The sequence below is a fragment of the Ostreococcus lucimarinus genome, chromosome 7 (assembly GCF_000092065.1).
Source record: "Ostreococcus lucimarinus CCE9901 chromosome 7, complete sequence".
In the NCBI taxonomy this organism is placed as follows: Eukaryota; Viridiplantae; Chlorophyta; class Mamiellophyceae; order Mamiellales; family Bathycoccaceae; genus Ostreococcus; species Ostreococcus sp. 'lucimarinus'.
Genome location: NC_009361.1, coordinates 71,604 through 86,801, shown reverse-complemented (window position 1 = coordinate 86,801; position 15,198 = coordinate 71,604). Strand labels below are relative to the sequence as shown.

General features: G+C 61.3%; 7 protein-coding genes across 7 annotated transcripts; 2 read left to right on the top strand and 5 right to left on the bottom strand.

The window, feature by feature from the left end:
* Nucleotides 1-19: 19 nt before the first annotated feature.
* On the top strand, nt 20-1,330 carry OSTLU_87679 (predicted protein; the record flags this gene model as incomplete). Its single annotated transcript, XM_001418791.1, has 1 exon — nt 20-1,330. One exon carries the CDS (start codon nt 20-22, stop codon nt 1,328-1,330), a length of 1,311 nt encoding a protein of 436 aa, XP_001418828.1.
* A 76-nt stretch (nt 1,331-1,406) lies between these two features.
* On the bottom strand, nt 1,407-4,271 carry OSTLU_32450 (predicted protein; the record flags this gene model as incomplete). Its single annotated transcript, XM_001418564.1, has 1 exon — nt 1,407-4,271. The coding sequence occupies one exon, from the start codon at nt 4,269-4,271 to the stop codon at nt 1,407-1,409; it is 2,865 nt and encodes a 954-aa protein (XP_001418601.1).
* A 513-nt stretch (nt 4,272-4,784) lies between these two features.
* OSTLU_32449 (predicted protein) lies at nt 4,785-5,126 on the bottom strand (the record flags this gene model as incomplete). The annotated part of the gene is made up of 1 exon (XM_001418563.1): nt 4,785-5,126. The coding sequence occupies one exon, from the start codon at nt 5,124-5,126 to the stop codon at nt 4,785-4,787; it is 342 nt and encodes a 113-aa protein (XP_001418600.1).
* A 423-nt stretch (nt 5,127-5,549) lies between these two features.
* OSTLU_32448 (predicted protein) lies at nt 5,550-6,803 on the bottom strand (the record flags this gene model as incomplete). Its single annotated transcript, XM_001418562.1, has 1 exon — nt 5,550-6,803. The coding sequence occupies one exon, from the start codon at nt 6,801-6,803 to the stop codon at nt 5,550-5,552; it is 1,254 nt and encodes a 417-aa protein (XP_001418599.1).
* Nucleotides 6,804-7,038: 235 nt separating this feature from the next.
* On the bottom strand, nt 7,039-7,800 carry OSTLU_35363 (predicted protein; the record flags this gene model as incomplete). The annotated part of the gene is made up of 1 exon (XM_001418561.1): nt 7,039-7,800. The coding sequence occupies one exon, from the start codon at nt 7,798-7,800 to the stop codon at nt 7,039-7,041; it is 762 nt and encodes a 253-aa protein (XP_001418598.1).
* Nucleotides 7,801-9,032: 1,232 nt separating this feature from the next.
* Nucleotides 9,033-10,322, bottom strand: OSTLU_12682 (FBT family transporter: folate/pteridine; the record flags this gene model as incomplete). Its single annotated transcript, XM_001418560.1, has 1 exon — nt 9,033-10,322. One exon carries the CDS (start codon nt 10,320-10,322, stop codon nt 9,033-9,035), a length of 1,290 nt encoding a protein of 429 aa, XP_001418597.1.
* Nucleotides 10,323-10,766: 444 nt separating this feature from the next.
* OSTLU_50104 (predicted protein) lies at nt 10,767-15,110 on the top strand (the record flags this gene model as incomplete). The annotated part of the gene is made up of 3 exons (XM_001418790.1): nt 10,767-11,711; nt 11,802-12,114; nt 12,208-15,110. 3 exons carry the CDS (start codon nt 10,767-10,769, stop codon nt 15,108-15,110), a joined length of 4,161 nt encoding a protein of 1,386 aa, XP_001418827.1.
* Nucleotides 15,111-15,198: the final 88 nt, after the last annotated feature.

Genomic DNA, 15,198 nt, shown 5'->3' with positions numbered 1-15,198 from the left:
CACGCCCGCGCGACGCGTCATGCGCGCCTCGATCGCGCGCGCGTCGACGATGCGCGCGAACGCGTCGTCCAACGCGCGTCGTCCGACGCGCGCGCGAATCGCGCGATCGACGGCGTCCCGCGCGCGTCCCGCTCGCGTCGCGCGCGCGCCGAGGGCGTTCTTCGAGGACCAGGAGGACGACTTCGATCTGTCGCCGTCCACGACGGCGACGGCGACGCCGGACGCGTGGACGACGGGAACGTTCACGCCGCTCGACGAGCGGTGCGTCGCGTTCGGGGTGTCGCACCTGGTGGAGGGGGCGCACGACGCGGCGGAGTACATTTTGAGACGAGGGCCGAAAGTCGTCGTCGTGGAGACGGCGGTGACGAGCGAACACGGCGACGCGACGGGAAACGCGGTGAATTACGAGCAAGGAGTGACGGCGATGATGGTGGACGCGGCGACGGCGCCGGAGGCGCTGGTGTTCGTGACGCGATTGGCGGGGGCGCTGAAGGGGGAGCTGGGACCCATCGCGGACTCGCCGCAGTGGGAAAACATGAAGGCGCAGTTACCGCCCGAGGTCTTGGTGTACGCCGCGGCGTTCGCGGTCGGAGCGACGGTGATTTACGGCGATCGACCGAAAGCGGTGACGTATAAGCGATTGATGGCGACGCCGACGCTGGAGGAATTGGACGGGACGTTCGCGGCGCAGAGCGAGCGGAACTATCGCCTGCTGTTACCGGAGGATCACCCGTTAGCGGCCAAGGCGAACGAGCGCGTGGACGATTGCTTCGAGCGAATCATCATCGACGAGCGCGATCGCGTCATGGCGTCGACGATCAAGGAGTGCGCGGAGAAGACGGACGACGGGACGGTGGTCGCCGTCATCGGCGTCGACCACATCGCGGGCGTGTCGCGCATTTACCGAGACAACTTCGCGGCGGCGGAGAACGACGCGAAAATCGCCGAGCTGAACGCGGCGCCCGAGGGCGCGCCGGATTCCATGGGCGTGCGCGTCGCCCTGGCGCAGCGTTTGATGGGTTTGAGATGTCCGCCGGCGTTGGTGGACGACGTCATGCGAACGCTCTCGTGGGACGTGCAGAACCTCAGCGCGGCCGACGCGAACGAATTCGAGCTCGTGAGCGAGGTGTACGGCTCGCCGCGCATGCTCATGGCGTGCGTCGAAGATAAAGAACTTCTCGACGCCGTCATCGGCGGGTTCAAGTGCGACTACTCGGAAGAAGTCCTAGCCCCCGTGCGCGCGGTGCGGCCGATCAACGGCGGCAAGGGGTACAGCGACGAAATCGTCAACGCCCTTCGCACGTCGTCGTACGTCAACTTCAAATCGTGATCGTCGTCGTCATAGGCCGCGTCGCGGCGCGTTCGTTGTTTAATATTCAATTCTTTCGTCAATACATACACAAGTTCTACCCACGAGATCTATCTTCCCAAAAACTTAGGAAATGCTTCCTTGCGAGCGCAAGGAAGCGCTCGCTAGTGCGCTCGCTAGTGCGCTCGCTAGTGCGCTCGCTAGCTGCGCTACGCGGATTGCATTCGTTTTCCTCAGAGTCCGAGGCTTCTGGATGACGTTCTACCCAATCTTTCACTTCTTTAATAATGTCTCCAATGTCAGCGTTGCTCACGAAATACCGTCTTATGATTGCGTAGTAGACCCTCACTGATTCTTGGTGCAACTTTTTGCCTGGCTGGTATTCGTGATTCTCTAGCCACACTTTGAAGGCCTTCAGATGTTCGATTTCGTCCGGATCCACGGCCGATTGCTGGCGATATCGCTCTTTGCGACCGGTGTTGCTCATGCAATCGAGAGGAATGCGCCTCTTGGAAACTATGTGGCTGTCGAGACCTTGTTGATAGACGTCGATCGCTTGGCGGAACTCGGCGTGGATTTTCGGCGACCCACGTTGTTCTTCCACCATTTTGTCCTCCATCTCTCGATAACGTTGGCACACCTCCAAAGTTTGAGGCCACATCGCGACGTCGACGCTATAGTTTTCAGGCACCACGTGCTGCGCGAACTCGTGAGATGGACGATTCACTCGTTGGCTCGTGGTATCGACTGCCGTTGTCTTCGGCGCAGTGATGATGCCATATTGGATTTTGCACAGTACTCCAGGTTCGTCTTTCGGAGTGAACGCCGCCGTCATCGCGCGACGCGTGAGATTATAGCCGATGAGGACGACGTGCGTGCAAACTTTGCTGAATGGCTCGTCTTTTCGAAGGGAAACGTTCGCAAATTTCTCTTTTTTCACACGAGACGCGGTTTCGTTGTAAATAGCTTCAAACGAATATCCACTGGGCATCGACTGCCAACTACCCGCGAAAAGTACCCGCGGCGATCCAACGTAGCAAATAAATAGAGTCTTCTGTGAACTGATGCCAGTGCCCCAAGAATCAACCATTTGTGTCACCGTTTTTGCGAGATCATGCACGCCGCCGTGCACGTTCACCTTCGGGGTGCACGATAAAAACAGCATACCACGAAGTGCGATTTCGGTCGCTGAGCTCCCTGGCAAAGGTTGGAGACGTTGCCCATCGCATTCGTTTCTTCGCGTATAAAAGCGTTGTAGTAACTTTCCCACAGCGTTCGACTCACTGAAAGCCTCCAAGGATAAATTGCCGTCGTGTTCGAGCTCGCAGCCTTCGGGGATTTTGAATCTTTCGATGCCACAGTATCCATCCTTTGGAAACACTTTGAAAATACTCGTCGGCAAATCGTTACGGAAGACGCCAATAGGATTCAAGACGTAGCCGCTCAGCGTCGCAGAGCACGCGATCACTTGCGTCTCGGGATGCACGTGCTGTCGAAAATATTGGGATGCCTTTGCGATTTGCGCTTTGAAATTCTTCCCTCTCGCCTTTCGATCGCTTGGTACATCGAGCACGTCTTCATAATCTTCACCGCGTCTTTCTTGACGGATGTACTGCGCAAACGTGTCTGGGTCTACTCTGTGCTCAATCTCTATTGTACTGTGCCCCTTTCCTTGAGTGAGCTCGTCGCATTCATCCATGAGCGTCAACGTCAACTGACCGTCTCGTTTCTGACAGTTGATCCAGTTCTTCACCTTTTTCAAATCTCCCAACGTACAAAGAGAGGCGACGTATATTTGTCCCATTTGAGCGCTGGGGATCTTATTTCTTTTGGCTTGCACCGGTCCGAGCGTGTGCTGCGTGTCGTACATACGCCCGAAACCAGCACGTCTGAGCTTTCGTACCATGTCGCAGATCGGCGCAACCTTCAAAGGCGCGCAAAGAATGACGACGCGGATGTTCAAGAGTAAGGCTGCGAGAGTTATGGAAAACAACGCGCCCGTCTTACCCTCGCGTTCGCGGCCTTTGAGCATTGCGTGCTGTCCAGGCTTTTTGTCCGCTTTATATTTGAACAGCAGATTTCCGATATCCTTCATTTCTTTCTCGCGATAACGCTCGCCGCGTTCGCTTTCGTCTCCGAACGCATACCGAAAATTACTGTAAATAGATGCGTCTCGCGGAACGAGATCCTTCGCCGTGCGCTCCCAAACATCGTAAAGCTCATCAACAGTCGATGGCACGGGAGGTCGATCGAGTCGTGGGATGTGACGCGACACACCTTCTACGACGATGTCACCGTCGTCATCGTCGACAGCCCTTTCGGCGCCGTTTTCAGCGCCCGTCCCGAAGCCAACGTCGTGAAGCGTCCGTTGCCCAGGCTCGACGACGCGGCGTCTCCTCTTTCGTGGTCTACGGTCGGGGCCACGTCCGCGCCGACGTATCGGCTCCGTTTGCGCTGGCGTAGCACGGGGTACATCGCGATCCGCCCGAACGAAGCCTTCACTCTCCAACCTCGCCTCGATCTCCCTCGCTTCGCCAGACCTCATACGTTCCTTGAGCAACCGGATTAAATCCTCAGTCGGCAGCGCGTTCGCATCGCGCACTTCGATCGCGTCGTTCACGCCCGGTGGAATCTCGTCCGCGTCTTCGTCCGGAATGATGACGACATCATCGTTCGCCTGCTGCGAAATCAATACTTGCGTCTCCGGGACGACCGTCTCGAACGCCTCTTGCGTTTGCTGCACTTCACCCTCCTGCGTCTCATCGATCGAGGAGTGCGAGTCGCTCGAAAACGAATACTCGTCCGTGACGAACGCATCGTCGAAATCATCGTCGTCGTCCTCATCCTCGTCCTCGTCATCGTAGTCGATCAAATCATCGTCGAATCCGCCGTCGTCGTCGTCGTCGCTTTCGAATCCGGATCTGCGCTCCTCGTCGACGATTTGTTCGAGTTCTCGTTCCATCGCCTCGAATTCGCCCCCCGGGGTGTGCGCGACGTCATCGATCGCCACCGCGGTCTCCGCGCTCGCGCTCGCGCGCGCGCCGCGCGCGCGTTCGGCGTCATCCCGCGCCGTGCGCGCGGCATCCGCCTCGACGGACATCCGACGCAACTCGTCGTCGTTCGCGAACCAGTCGTCGAAGTCCATGGCGATGACGACGCGCGGGACGTTGTTTCTTTCGCTCCAAGCGCGCGCGCGCTCGGGCGCGTCGTCGCGCGCGACGACGAGTGCGGCACGCGAGGGCCGAGATCTCGGGGACGAGGGGGGTGCCTGGTTCCGCGCGCGCGCGCGGAAGCCGCGCGCGACGGCGCGCTCGCGACGGCGCGCGATCGCGCGAAACGCAAAGGAAAGTTCGTGACAACGCTAAAGTGGCTCTACGGGGCGCGCGCGAGGACGCGCGGTCGGTTTCGACGCCGGTCCCTTTTTCCTGCTTGCGCTCTCTGTCTTTATTCGCGCGCGTCATCGCGCGGCGAGCGTTCACGCGCGGCGTTCAAACACGAGCTCGACGTCGTAATTTCCCGCCTTGGCGTTCGACCCGATCGCTTTCATCGCCTGATCGAACGTCACGTCGTCCAAGTTACCGTCCTGCGACGACGCGCACGTGTACATCACCCGACGCCATCCCGGTCGCCCGACGCCGCCGCCTATCACGTTCAACTTTGGATACCGCATCTCCGGAATCATCGCCGACGTCGCGCGCAACACGTCTCCCTCCCTGATCCCGCGCCCGCGCGGTCCCAGATCGCTCTCGTCGTAAAACTCGACCACCGCGATGTCGCCGTCGACGTCTTCGAAGACGATGCCGAGCGGCGATTTCATCGTCGCGCGCGTCAACCGCGACGTCGCCGAGCGCACCTCGAGCTCGACCCGCGCGACGACGTCGTCGTCGAGCGCGACGTCGACCGCGCGCGAGACCACTCGAGTCGGCGTCGCGGCGTCGCTCGGCGCGTCGTCGCGCGCCGACGCGCCGTCGCTCGAGGACGCGCGGTCGGCGTCGGTGGATAAAATCGCGTCGAGCGACGACAGCGACGCGCGGGCGTCGTCGCTCTCTCTGGCGCGCGCGCGCGACGCGCGACGCGTCGGCGCGGGACGGCGCGCGCGCGCGAACGGCGCGCCGGCGAACGGCGCGAGCGCCGGCGACATGGTGGACGCGTCGAAGAGTGGCGACTGCGCGCGCGCGTGAGTCACCGTCGTGGCTAGGATGAATGAATGGTGCGCAATACAATGGATTCGACGCCGGATTCACTGCTTCTCGGACTTCTGTTGGAGCAAGAGCAGGTTTTCGTAACTCTGTAACGATCGGAACGGCACGAAGCCCGTGCCCAAACCGATGGTCGGCGACCCCTTGCCGAGCTCGCCCTTGATGTCTCCGTTGCTCGAGATTCGCTGTAAACTAGATTTGCGCTCCATGGCGGAACCCGTCTTGGGCGTCGTCACCCCACCTCCCGGAGGACCGGCCTCGCGGAGAAGTTGTAAAAGTCTATCCTTCTCGGCGCGAATGGTGTGGTTTTCTCGCACGAGCGCCTGGTAGCGCTGCTCCACGCCTTGCGTGTGTTGCAACGCCGCCGTCAACTCAGCCGTCAACTGAGCGATTTGCCCTTCGAGCGTGGCCACGTGTTCAATCTTGCGTCGCCGACTGCGCCTGGCGCTCTCTCTGTTGCTCAACATTCGGCGTCGGCGTCGCATGTCGCCGTTGCCGTCGCCATCGCGAGAGTCGCCGTCGCTATCGTGATCCAAGTCCGAAGACAACGGCTCGCTCTTCGCCGCCACCGCCTTCGCCTTCGCCGCGGGCGCCTTCGCCGCGGGCGCCTTCGCCGCCGCCTTTGCTGGCGACGCCACGGCGTCCTTCGCCGCTTTTCCTCCGCGCGTCGTCGTCGCCGCCGCCGCCTTCTTCGCCGGCGGCGCCTTCGCCTTCTTCGCCGCCGGCGCCTTCGCCGCGGGTTTCCTCCCCGAGCGCTTCGCCCCGGACCTCGTCGTCGTCGTTTTCTTCCCCTCATCGTCGGCCTTGCTCTGTTCCATCGCCACCGCCGCGCCGAGCGCGTCCAAATTCGCCCCGCTCGCGAACGCCGAAAACGCCGCCGCCGTCGTCGGCGTCGCCGACCCCGGCGACGCTCCTCCCGGTCCTCCGCCCCCCCCCAGCCCCCCGCTCATGATCATCTTCCGCAGCACGTCGATCGACGCCACCCGCGGGATTCCCGGCGTGCCCTCTCGACTTCCCGGCGCGCTCCCCGCGCCCCCCGCGGCGTCTCGCGCGTGCGCGATCGATCCATCCAGCGCCCCGTACGCCCCGAATCCCGCGTGCGCGCCGTGCGCCGCGCTCGCCATCATGGCGTTGTAATAACTCTCCATCTCGTGCTGCGACGGCGTGCGGTTCACGCCGCGCGCGCCGTGCGCCGCGGCGCCGGACGTCCCGTTCGACGGCGTCCCCGCGCTCGCGCGCTGCGCGTTCCACAGAAACGTCGCCATGAGGTCGTCCGCGCTCGGCACGCGGTCCATGACGGACGACGATTCGACGCGCAAAAATTTCTTTCGCCGAGCGCGCCGCTCGCGGCGCGAATCGCGCGTGCTCGACGCGCGCGCGTGTGACGAACGCGATCGACCACCGAATTTCGCGGCGGTGACGCGGATAAGACGCTTTCCACGTGGATGTCGAGCGGGGCGCTTTGGGCGTTTCGGGCGGGCGAAAGGGGCGCGTTCGGAGTCTACGCGTGCGTCGATGACACGAAATGCGCTACCAAGGAATCTTGTCGCCCTTGTAATCGAACCAAAACCGCTCGCAATCGCCGAATTCGCCCTGCAAAACGCGGATGAGACCGCGCGCCGACTCTTCGGCGTCGATGAGGCCTCTGCTCTCCGTCATGTCCGTTTTCACCCAGCCGGGGTGTAAAAGCGCGAAATGCACGCCTCGGCTCGCTAAATCGATGGACATAGATTTCGTGACGATGTTCAACGCCGATTTCGACGCGCGATAGCTGTATCCTCGACCCGATCCGTTGTCCTCGACGCTTCCGACTTTGGACGTCACGTTGCCCACGAGCGACGGCGCGTTCGCGTCCGCGCCGATCAATCCGTGTCTCAGCAGCGCTCGAACCACGAGCGTGGGCCCGACGCAATTAATTTTAAACACGTACATCATCTCCTCCGCCGTCGTCGTCTCTAAATCCCACGCGTCGTACCCGTTCGTTCCGACGACGCCCGCGTTGTTGACGACGACGTCCAGTCGTCGTCCCCGCGTCGTCATCGCCCTCGCCCACGCGTCGATCGCCGCGTCGTCGCCGACGTCCACGCCCTCGCTGACGATCAACCGTCCATCGCTCGAGCGCTCGAGCGCGCGCAGTGCGTCGCTCGCGCGTCGACACCCCGCCTCGACGACGTTTTCGCGCGCGAGCAGCGCTTTACAGAGCTCGAGCCCGATCCCGCGATTGGCGCCCGTGACGGCGACGCGCGCGCGCTCGATCGGGCCCCGCGGGACGTACGACGTCGAGGACGACATCGCGGCGCGCGTCGCACCGCGCGGCGCGCGCGCGCGGCGCGGCGACGGCGTCGGCGACGCGAGGACGCGCGCGGCGGTGCGCGCCATACTGCGGACGTCTTCGACGCCATCGCGGGAGCGCGGCGTGCGTCGTAAATCGTCCGAATGTCCGAATATGCGCGACCCCGAGGGCACCCCGCGGGCGAAGGGATCGGCGCGGCAGCTCGACGCGCGCGCGATGCGTCGCGCGCGCGTCGACGCTCCGAGCGCGCGCGAGGGCGAGGCGGCGCTCGAGCGCTCGCGCGGGGGGCAGGGAAAGGCGCGCGCGAGCGGGACGGCGGGAGATCTCGCGTGAATCGATCACGCACGCATTCATTCATTCGTTAGGGCGAAAAAAAAAAAAACTCGTGCACGCACGCGAACGCAGGCGCGCGGCGCGCGATTTCCGCGACGAAGATAGCGTACGCGCACTCTATGTTTACCGTTTACCGTTGTTCGCCCTCGGGCGGTACGTTTGATCGCGACGCGCAGAAAGAATGTCACCGCGAACGCGGACGCGCGCGCGTTTTTCGCACGTTTCGTCGCGCTTTGGACGAGGTTTGCTTTTTGAGTGTTTTCAAGCGTCGCGTCGTTTCATTCGTAGATCGCCGATGCGTTATTTTGGATCCTCCTTCGCCGATAGTGCGAGAAAAAGTTTGTCTGTTTGTTCTTTATCATTCACGCGCTTCGCGCGCTTCGCTTGGATTTATTCTCCGCAGTCATCCATCATGTTGATATGCTTGCTTCGATAGCATTTATTATGGGCGCTCTTGATCAGGTTTACGTGAACCTCTTTTGTTTACTCGTTTACGCGCTCGATCCTCCAGATCACAACATGCATGTTTCGACCATCTTTCAGCCTCACGCAAAACAAAACACGGTATCCTGCGGTAGATCAAAATTTGTCCTCCAACGTTTTTCAGAACATAGGCAAACAAAACGAACGAACGAACCGCACTGCACGGCGGCAATTATTGGTTAGTTTTCTACTTCCTTAGATCACCCGTATATATTTTCCCTGTGAAGGCCGCCTCAGAAGGCGAGCCGGAGGGTCCCGTCGCAAGAGGGTCGGCGGCGCCGAAGGGCGCTCGTCTCGCGGTTCGACTCCGCGGTGCGACCAAGTTCGAGGCGAGGTTGCGCGCGAATGGCGGTTACACGAGTCTGTAGTAAATAATGTAATAATTTCTACGTCTACGTCGCGCTCTTAAACTAACTCACGCGTTCTTTTGCGCCGACTCGACGTCGTCCGCGTCGTCGTCCTTGACTTCGTCTATGAGGTTGATGGCTGCGAGCGGGAGTAAACCGGTGACGAGACAAATGGACAACAGCAAAAAGAGGTTGTCGAAGTTGTCCGCGGTAACACCGAGCGATTTGGTCAACCCAGCGCCCAGAAACTCGCTCGTCACGCCGCCGGCGTTGAAGAGAGACATGAGCGCCGCGAAGAACGTCGCCTCTACGCCCTCCGGGCAAATTTTCGCCGCCAAGACGAGCACCGGCAGGAAGCTCACTTCGCCCAAAACCGTCAACACCGCGGTGTCGGTGAGCGCGAACACTTTATCGCTAATCCCTAACTCTAAATTCATGCGACTCACGAGTAAAAGTTGAGTGGAGCCGAGCGCGGTGCCCAAGATGGAGGTCCACAAAAACATCTTTTTGAGCGGTACGCGCTTGAGGTAACCGTTGTACAACGCCACGCCGCCGAGCGCGCAAAACGCGCGCACGAGGGCCACGCGGCCTAAGAACTCTGGCGAAAATCCGAGCTCATTCGTGTTGAAATAAAACATCGCCGTCCCAGCGCTCGGCGTCGCTTGCCACAAGAACACGAAGAACGCCGGCGCCCAAATGTCTCGCCGCTTGGCGACTTGGAACAATTTCCCCGACATCGCCTTGAAATCACTCAACACGCCCTCGCTCGACACCTGCGCGGTCTCGACGATCGGCTTCTCTTGCACCAACGTCGACGCTCCGGCGATCATGAGCGGAAACACCGCGGTGGCGCCGAAGACGAATCTCGTGCCGTACGATTCAATCAAACTCCCGCTAAAATACGAACTCACGATGCTCCCGATGGCGACGAACCCCCAGCAAAGCGATTGCAACGATCCCGACACCCCTTGTTCTTCACCTCTCGCCTTTGCGACGACGATACTATCGATCAAAACATCGCTAAACGCGATGCTCAGCGACCCGAGCGTGAACGCCACGAGCGCCGTCTCCGGCGCGTCCACCCACGTCGCCATGGATGCCCAACCCAAACACCCCACCGCGCCGCACGCCATCAAGTACGACTTTCTCCGATAGCCAAAAAGCGGCACTGAATCGCTCAGAAACCCCCACAGCGGCTTGATCAACCACGGCGCTTGCGAAATCGACAAAATCATCGCCGTCTCGCTCGGCCCCAAGCGCAGCTCATCCTTGAGATAAAAATCCTTCGCCAACCGCGACAGCCCGATCACGCCCTGCACGAAATACACCAACGCGATCGCGTACACCTCCGGCGACATCGGCACCCCGAACAGCACGCGCCGTTCCTTCGTCTTCCTCCGACCCGCGTCGTCTCGCGCCGCGCTCGCCGTCGCCGCCGCCGCCGTCGTCCCGTCCTCCGCGCCCGCGCCTCGCCGCGCGCCGCCCATGGCGTCGTCCCGCGCCCGCGTTTCTCCCGCGCGCCCGTCGCCGCGCGCGCGCGTCGTCCGCGCGCCCGCGTCGTCGTCCTCGAACGTCCCGCGCGCGCGCGTCGTCCGTCGACCGCGCGCGTCCGCGCGCGTCGTCGTCGTCGCGCGCGTCCCGCGTCGCGCGCGCGTCGCCGTCGCCGTCGTCGTCGTCGTCGTCCGCGTCGCCGTCCGCATCGACGCGCCGGCGCGTCGGCGGCGTCGCGATGTCGAGCGACGCGCGCCTTCGATCGCATTCGACCTGCATTTCGCGCCGCCCTCGACGCGCGCGGCGCCGCGATGTCGCACGCGGTGCACCGCGAGGTGCACCCGCCCACGGGCGTCGACCACGCGGTGACGGCGTACTTCACGCGCCCCGTGGGCGACGGCGGGGACCCGAATCTGATCGTCGCGAGCGCGAATCGCATCACCGTGTACGCCGTCAATCGGCGCGGTGACGAAGAATCGCTCGACGTGTGCGCCGAGTTCGACGCGCAGGGCGCGATAGGGTCGATGAGCGTCCTGAGACGACGGTTCGGGGCGCCGAGGAATCAGCGAGACGCGCTGTTGATCGCGATTCGCGAGCGAAAGCTGAGCGTGGTGGAGTACGACGCGGCGACCGGGGACGTGTGCTGCTCGTCGATGCACTCGTTCGAGAGTGCGCTGGGGTGTAATCCACTGGGAACGACGCTGCGGATGTCGAGAGAGGCGCCGCTGGTGGTGAGCGATCCCGAGGGTCGGTGCGCGGCGGTGGTGCTGCGGGAGGACGGCGTCGCGGGCAAGGTGCGAGTGCTGCCGAGCGTGGACGGGGGGTTGGGGCTGGTGGCGAACGACGACGAGGGACGCGTGCGAGGACCCGCGGCGAGCGTGCGCGAGTCGTTCCCGCTGCACCTGCCGGGGGTGCGATTGATTCGCGACGCGTGTTTTTTGCACGGATACGGCGAGCCGGCGCTGGCGGTTTTGTACGAAAAGACGCCGACGTGGGCTGGGCGGTATAACCTGAGCAAAGATACGTGTGAGATCGTGGCGCTGAGCGTGGACGTTGACAAGCAAAAGGGGACGGTGATTTGGCGTCGGCAGAACTTGCCGTCGAGCTCGTACAAGTTGACGGCGCTCTTGCCGCCGCTCGGCGGCGCGTTGGTGTTTTCGCAAGACTTTTTGCTGCACGAATCCCAAGAGAGCTCGTCCGTGCTCGGGTTGAATACTTTCGGTCACGGTGGGCCGCAAGAAGGGAACGACGCCGAAGTCGCCGCGCGCGCGGCGGGAATGGGGGAGAACGCCATGGCGAACCCGCCGCCGGCGTGCGCGGCGCGCGCCGTCGATTGCGGATTAGAGATCACGTTAGATGGCGCTCAGGCGTCTGTTGTGTCGGAAGATCGCGTCTTGGTGACAACAAAAACCGGTGCGTTGTTGCTCTTAGCTCTTCACACCGATGGCCGTAGTTTACGTCGCATGATGCTTCAGCGCGCCGGCGGCGCTGTGCTCTCTTCGGGCATGTGTCTGCTGTCGAGAGATTTGTTGTTCCTAGGAAGTCGCATTGGTGACTCGCTTTTGGTGAAGTTCACGCCTAAAGAAGAACCGACGGCACCTCTCATGCTTCCCGACGCCGAAGACGAGAGCGAGGATGAGGCGACGGAGAAGTCGAAGGGTAAGCGCTCTAAATCGGGCGGCGCGGCGAATCGCAAACGCGCCAAAACCGCCGAGGCGCCGCCACCAGCGCCGTCGACGCCGAGTCCCGAAGATGACGATGACGAGCTCGAGGCGTTGCTCTACGGCACGACGAAAACGGAGACTGTGCAGACCGACGCCGTGCAAACGGAGAAGAAGCGCGAAGGCTTGGCCGGCATCATCCCAGGCTTGAAGGTTGCTGGTTACGATTTGAAGGTCAAGGACTCTTTGCTCGGCGTCGCGCCTGTGGTGGATATCGCCGTCGGCGCGAGCGCGCCCATGGGTTCGAACAAGAACGAGCGCACCGAGCTCATCACCGCGTGCGGTCAAGGGAAGAACGGTGCGCTGGCAATTTTGACTCGTGGCGTCCAGCCTGAACTCGTCACCGAAGTCGAATCCGGTACGCTGCCCAATTTACAAGGTTTGTGGACGTTGCACTATCGCAAAGAAGGTTCGAAAGAAGAACGCGAACCTTTCCATCATCATTTGTTACTGAGCATGAAGTCGTCGACGATGATCATGGAAACCGGCGAGGAGCTTCAAGAAGTGAGCGCCTCGCTCGAGTTCATCACGAATCAAGCCACGTTGGCGGCGTCGAATATTTTCGGACATTACTGCTCGGTCCAAGTCACGGGAACGGGCATCCGCGTGTTAAAGGGAGGCGTGAAGGTACAAGACGTCGGTTTGCAGGACATGGACGCACCGAAGGGAGCCGCGATCGCGTCCGCACAGATTTTAGATCCTTACATCATCGTTCGGCTATCGGATGGTTCGATAAGATTGTTGTCCGGAGACGAAAAACAGATGAGTGTTTCGTTGATGGAAACGGGGGCGATCCCAACATCTTCAGTAACGGCGTTCGCTCTGGTGGATGATTCTGTTGAAGCCGCAGACGCGGCGGGCGGGGGCGAACGCAAGAGCGGATGGATTCATCGAGCTGCGACGAATGGCACCATTACGGGTTTGGAAGGGAACAAGAAGAGCGGCGCGTGCAACAACAGCGAGGCCATCGTCGCGCTGACGCGCGAGGGTGGAAGTCTGGAATTGTTTTCGTTGCCCAGCTGCACGCGCATCTGGTGCGCCGATGGGCTGTCCGAGGGCATGCGCGTATTGAGTCCGCAAACACCCGTCAACGCTGAGTCCAGTGTCCCTGAGATTGTCGATATTCGCATCGATTCATTCCAAGATGCGCACGAGCGCCCTTTGCTCACCGCAGTGCGTGGCGATGGCACGTTGCTCTTGTATAAGGGTTTCATTGTTCCCGCCGGGACGACGTACGAAGGACAAGACGAACCGCTCGAAAAGAATGAGTTGCGATTTTCTCGCGTCAACGTCGACGTTGAAGGTTCTGGTTTGAATGTCGCTGGCATAGGCGCCGCAGGTCAGCTTAGAGACTCCCTAGCGGGCGCGCGATTGACGCGCATCGGTAACGTCGGCGAAGGACAAGGCGTGCAAGGCATCTTTGTCGCAGGCCCAAACCCGTTGTGGCTCATCGTTCGCAGGTCTCGCGTATTAGCTCTCCCGACGCGTGGTGAAGGCGAGGTCGTCGCATTCACGGTATTCCACAACGTCAACTGTCCGCACGGTTTCATTCTAGGCACCGCGTTGGGTGGCGTGCGCATTTGTCAGATGCCTAGTAAAATGCACTACGAAGCTGCGTGGCCGGTGCGCAAGGTGGCGCTCAAGTGTACGCCGCACACGATTACGTACCTGCCAGATTTCAAGCTCTACGCACTGGTTACATCAGCTCCTGTGCCTTGGGTCGAACGGGAAATAGAGCAAGATAATGTCCACGGTATCGCCTTGGCAAAAGTGCGACGCGAGCGCGCGAAAGCGAACGATGACATGGAGTTACAATACTCGGTGCGACTCCTCGTTCCTGGATCGCTCGATAGCGCGTGGCAACACGCGCTCGAACCGGGCGAGCACGTGCAGTGCGTTCGAAATGTCCAATTGAGAGACATTAACACTGGGGCACTCCTTTCACTTCTTGCCGTCGGTACGGCGATGCCTGGAGGAGAAGACACGCCGTGTCGCGGTCGCGTCATTTTATTTCAAATGGTGTGGGAGCGCGACGCCGAATCCATGGATGGGTACAGATGGAAAGGACAAGTGTGCTGCGTGCGCGAAGCGAAGATGGCGTGCACCGCGTTATCGGCGCTCGACGGTCACCTGATTGTTGCGGTCGGTACCAAGCTCACCGTGCACACGTGGGATGGCGTCGAATTGAATAGTGTCGCTTTCTTCGACACCCCAATTCACACCGTGAGCATCAACGTCGTGAAGAATTTCATCCTGGTGGGCGATTTAGAGAAGGGCTTGCACTTTTTCCGCTGGAAGGCGAACGGCTTCGAGAAGTCGATCATTCAGCTCAGCAAGGATTTCGATCGCATGGACGTCGTGAGCACAGAGTTCTTGATCGACGGCGCCACTCTGAGTTTGCTCGGGTCCGACATGAGCGGCAACGCGCGCATCTTTGGCTACGATCCAAAATCGCTCGAGTCGTGGAAAGGACAGAAACTCCTCGTGCGTTCGGCGTACCACGTCGGTTCGCCCATCTCTCGCATGGTGCGTTTTAACGTGGAAGGTACGACCGCGAAAGCCGCGCCGGGAGAACGCCCCAAAGGCACCAATCGACACGCCGTCTTCTTCGGCACGCTCGACGGCGCTTTGGGCATCTTCATGCCCACCGACGAGCCGACGTACGCCAAGCTCCACGCCCTTCAACGCGAGTTGAACACCACGGTGCGCTCACCGATCGGTTGCAACCCGCGCACGTTTCGCACCCCCAAAGTCTTCGAAGGCAAGCATGTGCAATTACTCGCCCCCCTCGACGTCCTCGACGGCGGTTTACTCTCCAAATTCGAGACGCTCACCTTCACCGAGCAGCGCGCCGTCGCCGAGCGAAGCGGCGTCGACCGCGATTTGGCCCTCGGTTTGATCCAGCACCTCAGCGCCAGCAACGCGTTCGTGTGATCGATCCGCGCGTCCTAGTCTCGCTCCTTCGCGACGCTCTATTTTGTTGTAACGCGCCTTCGCGACTAGTTTCACCATGGAAGCGTGT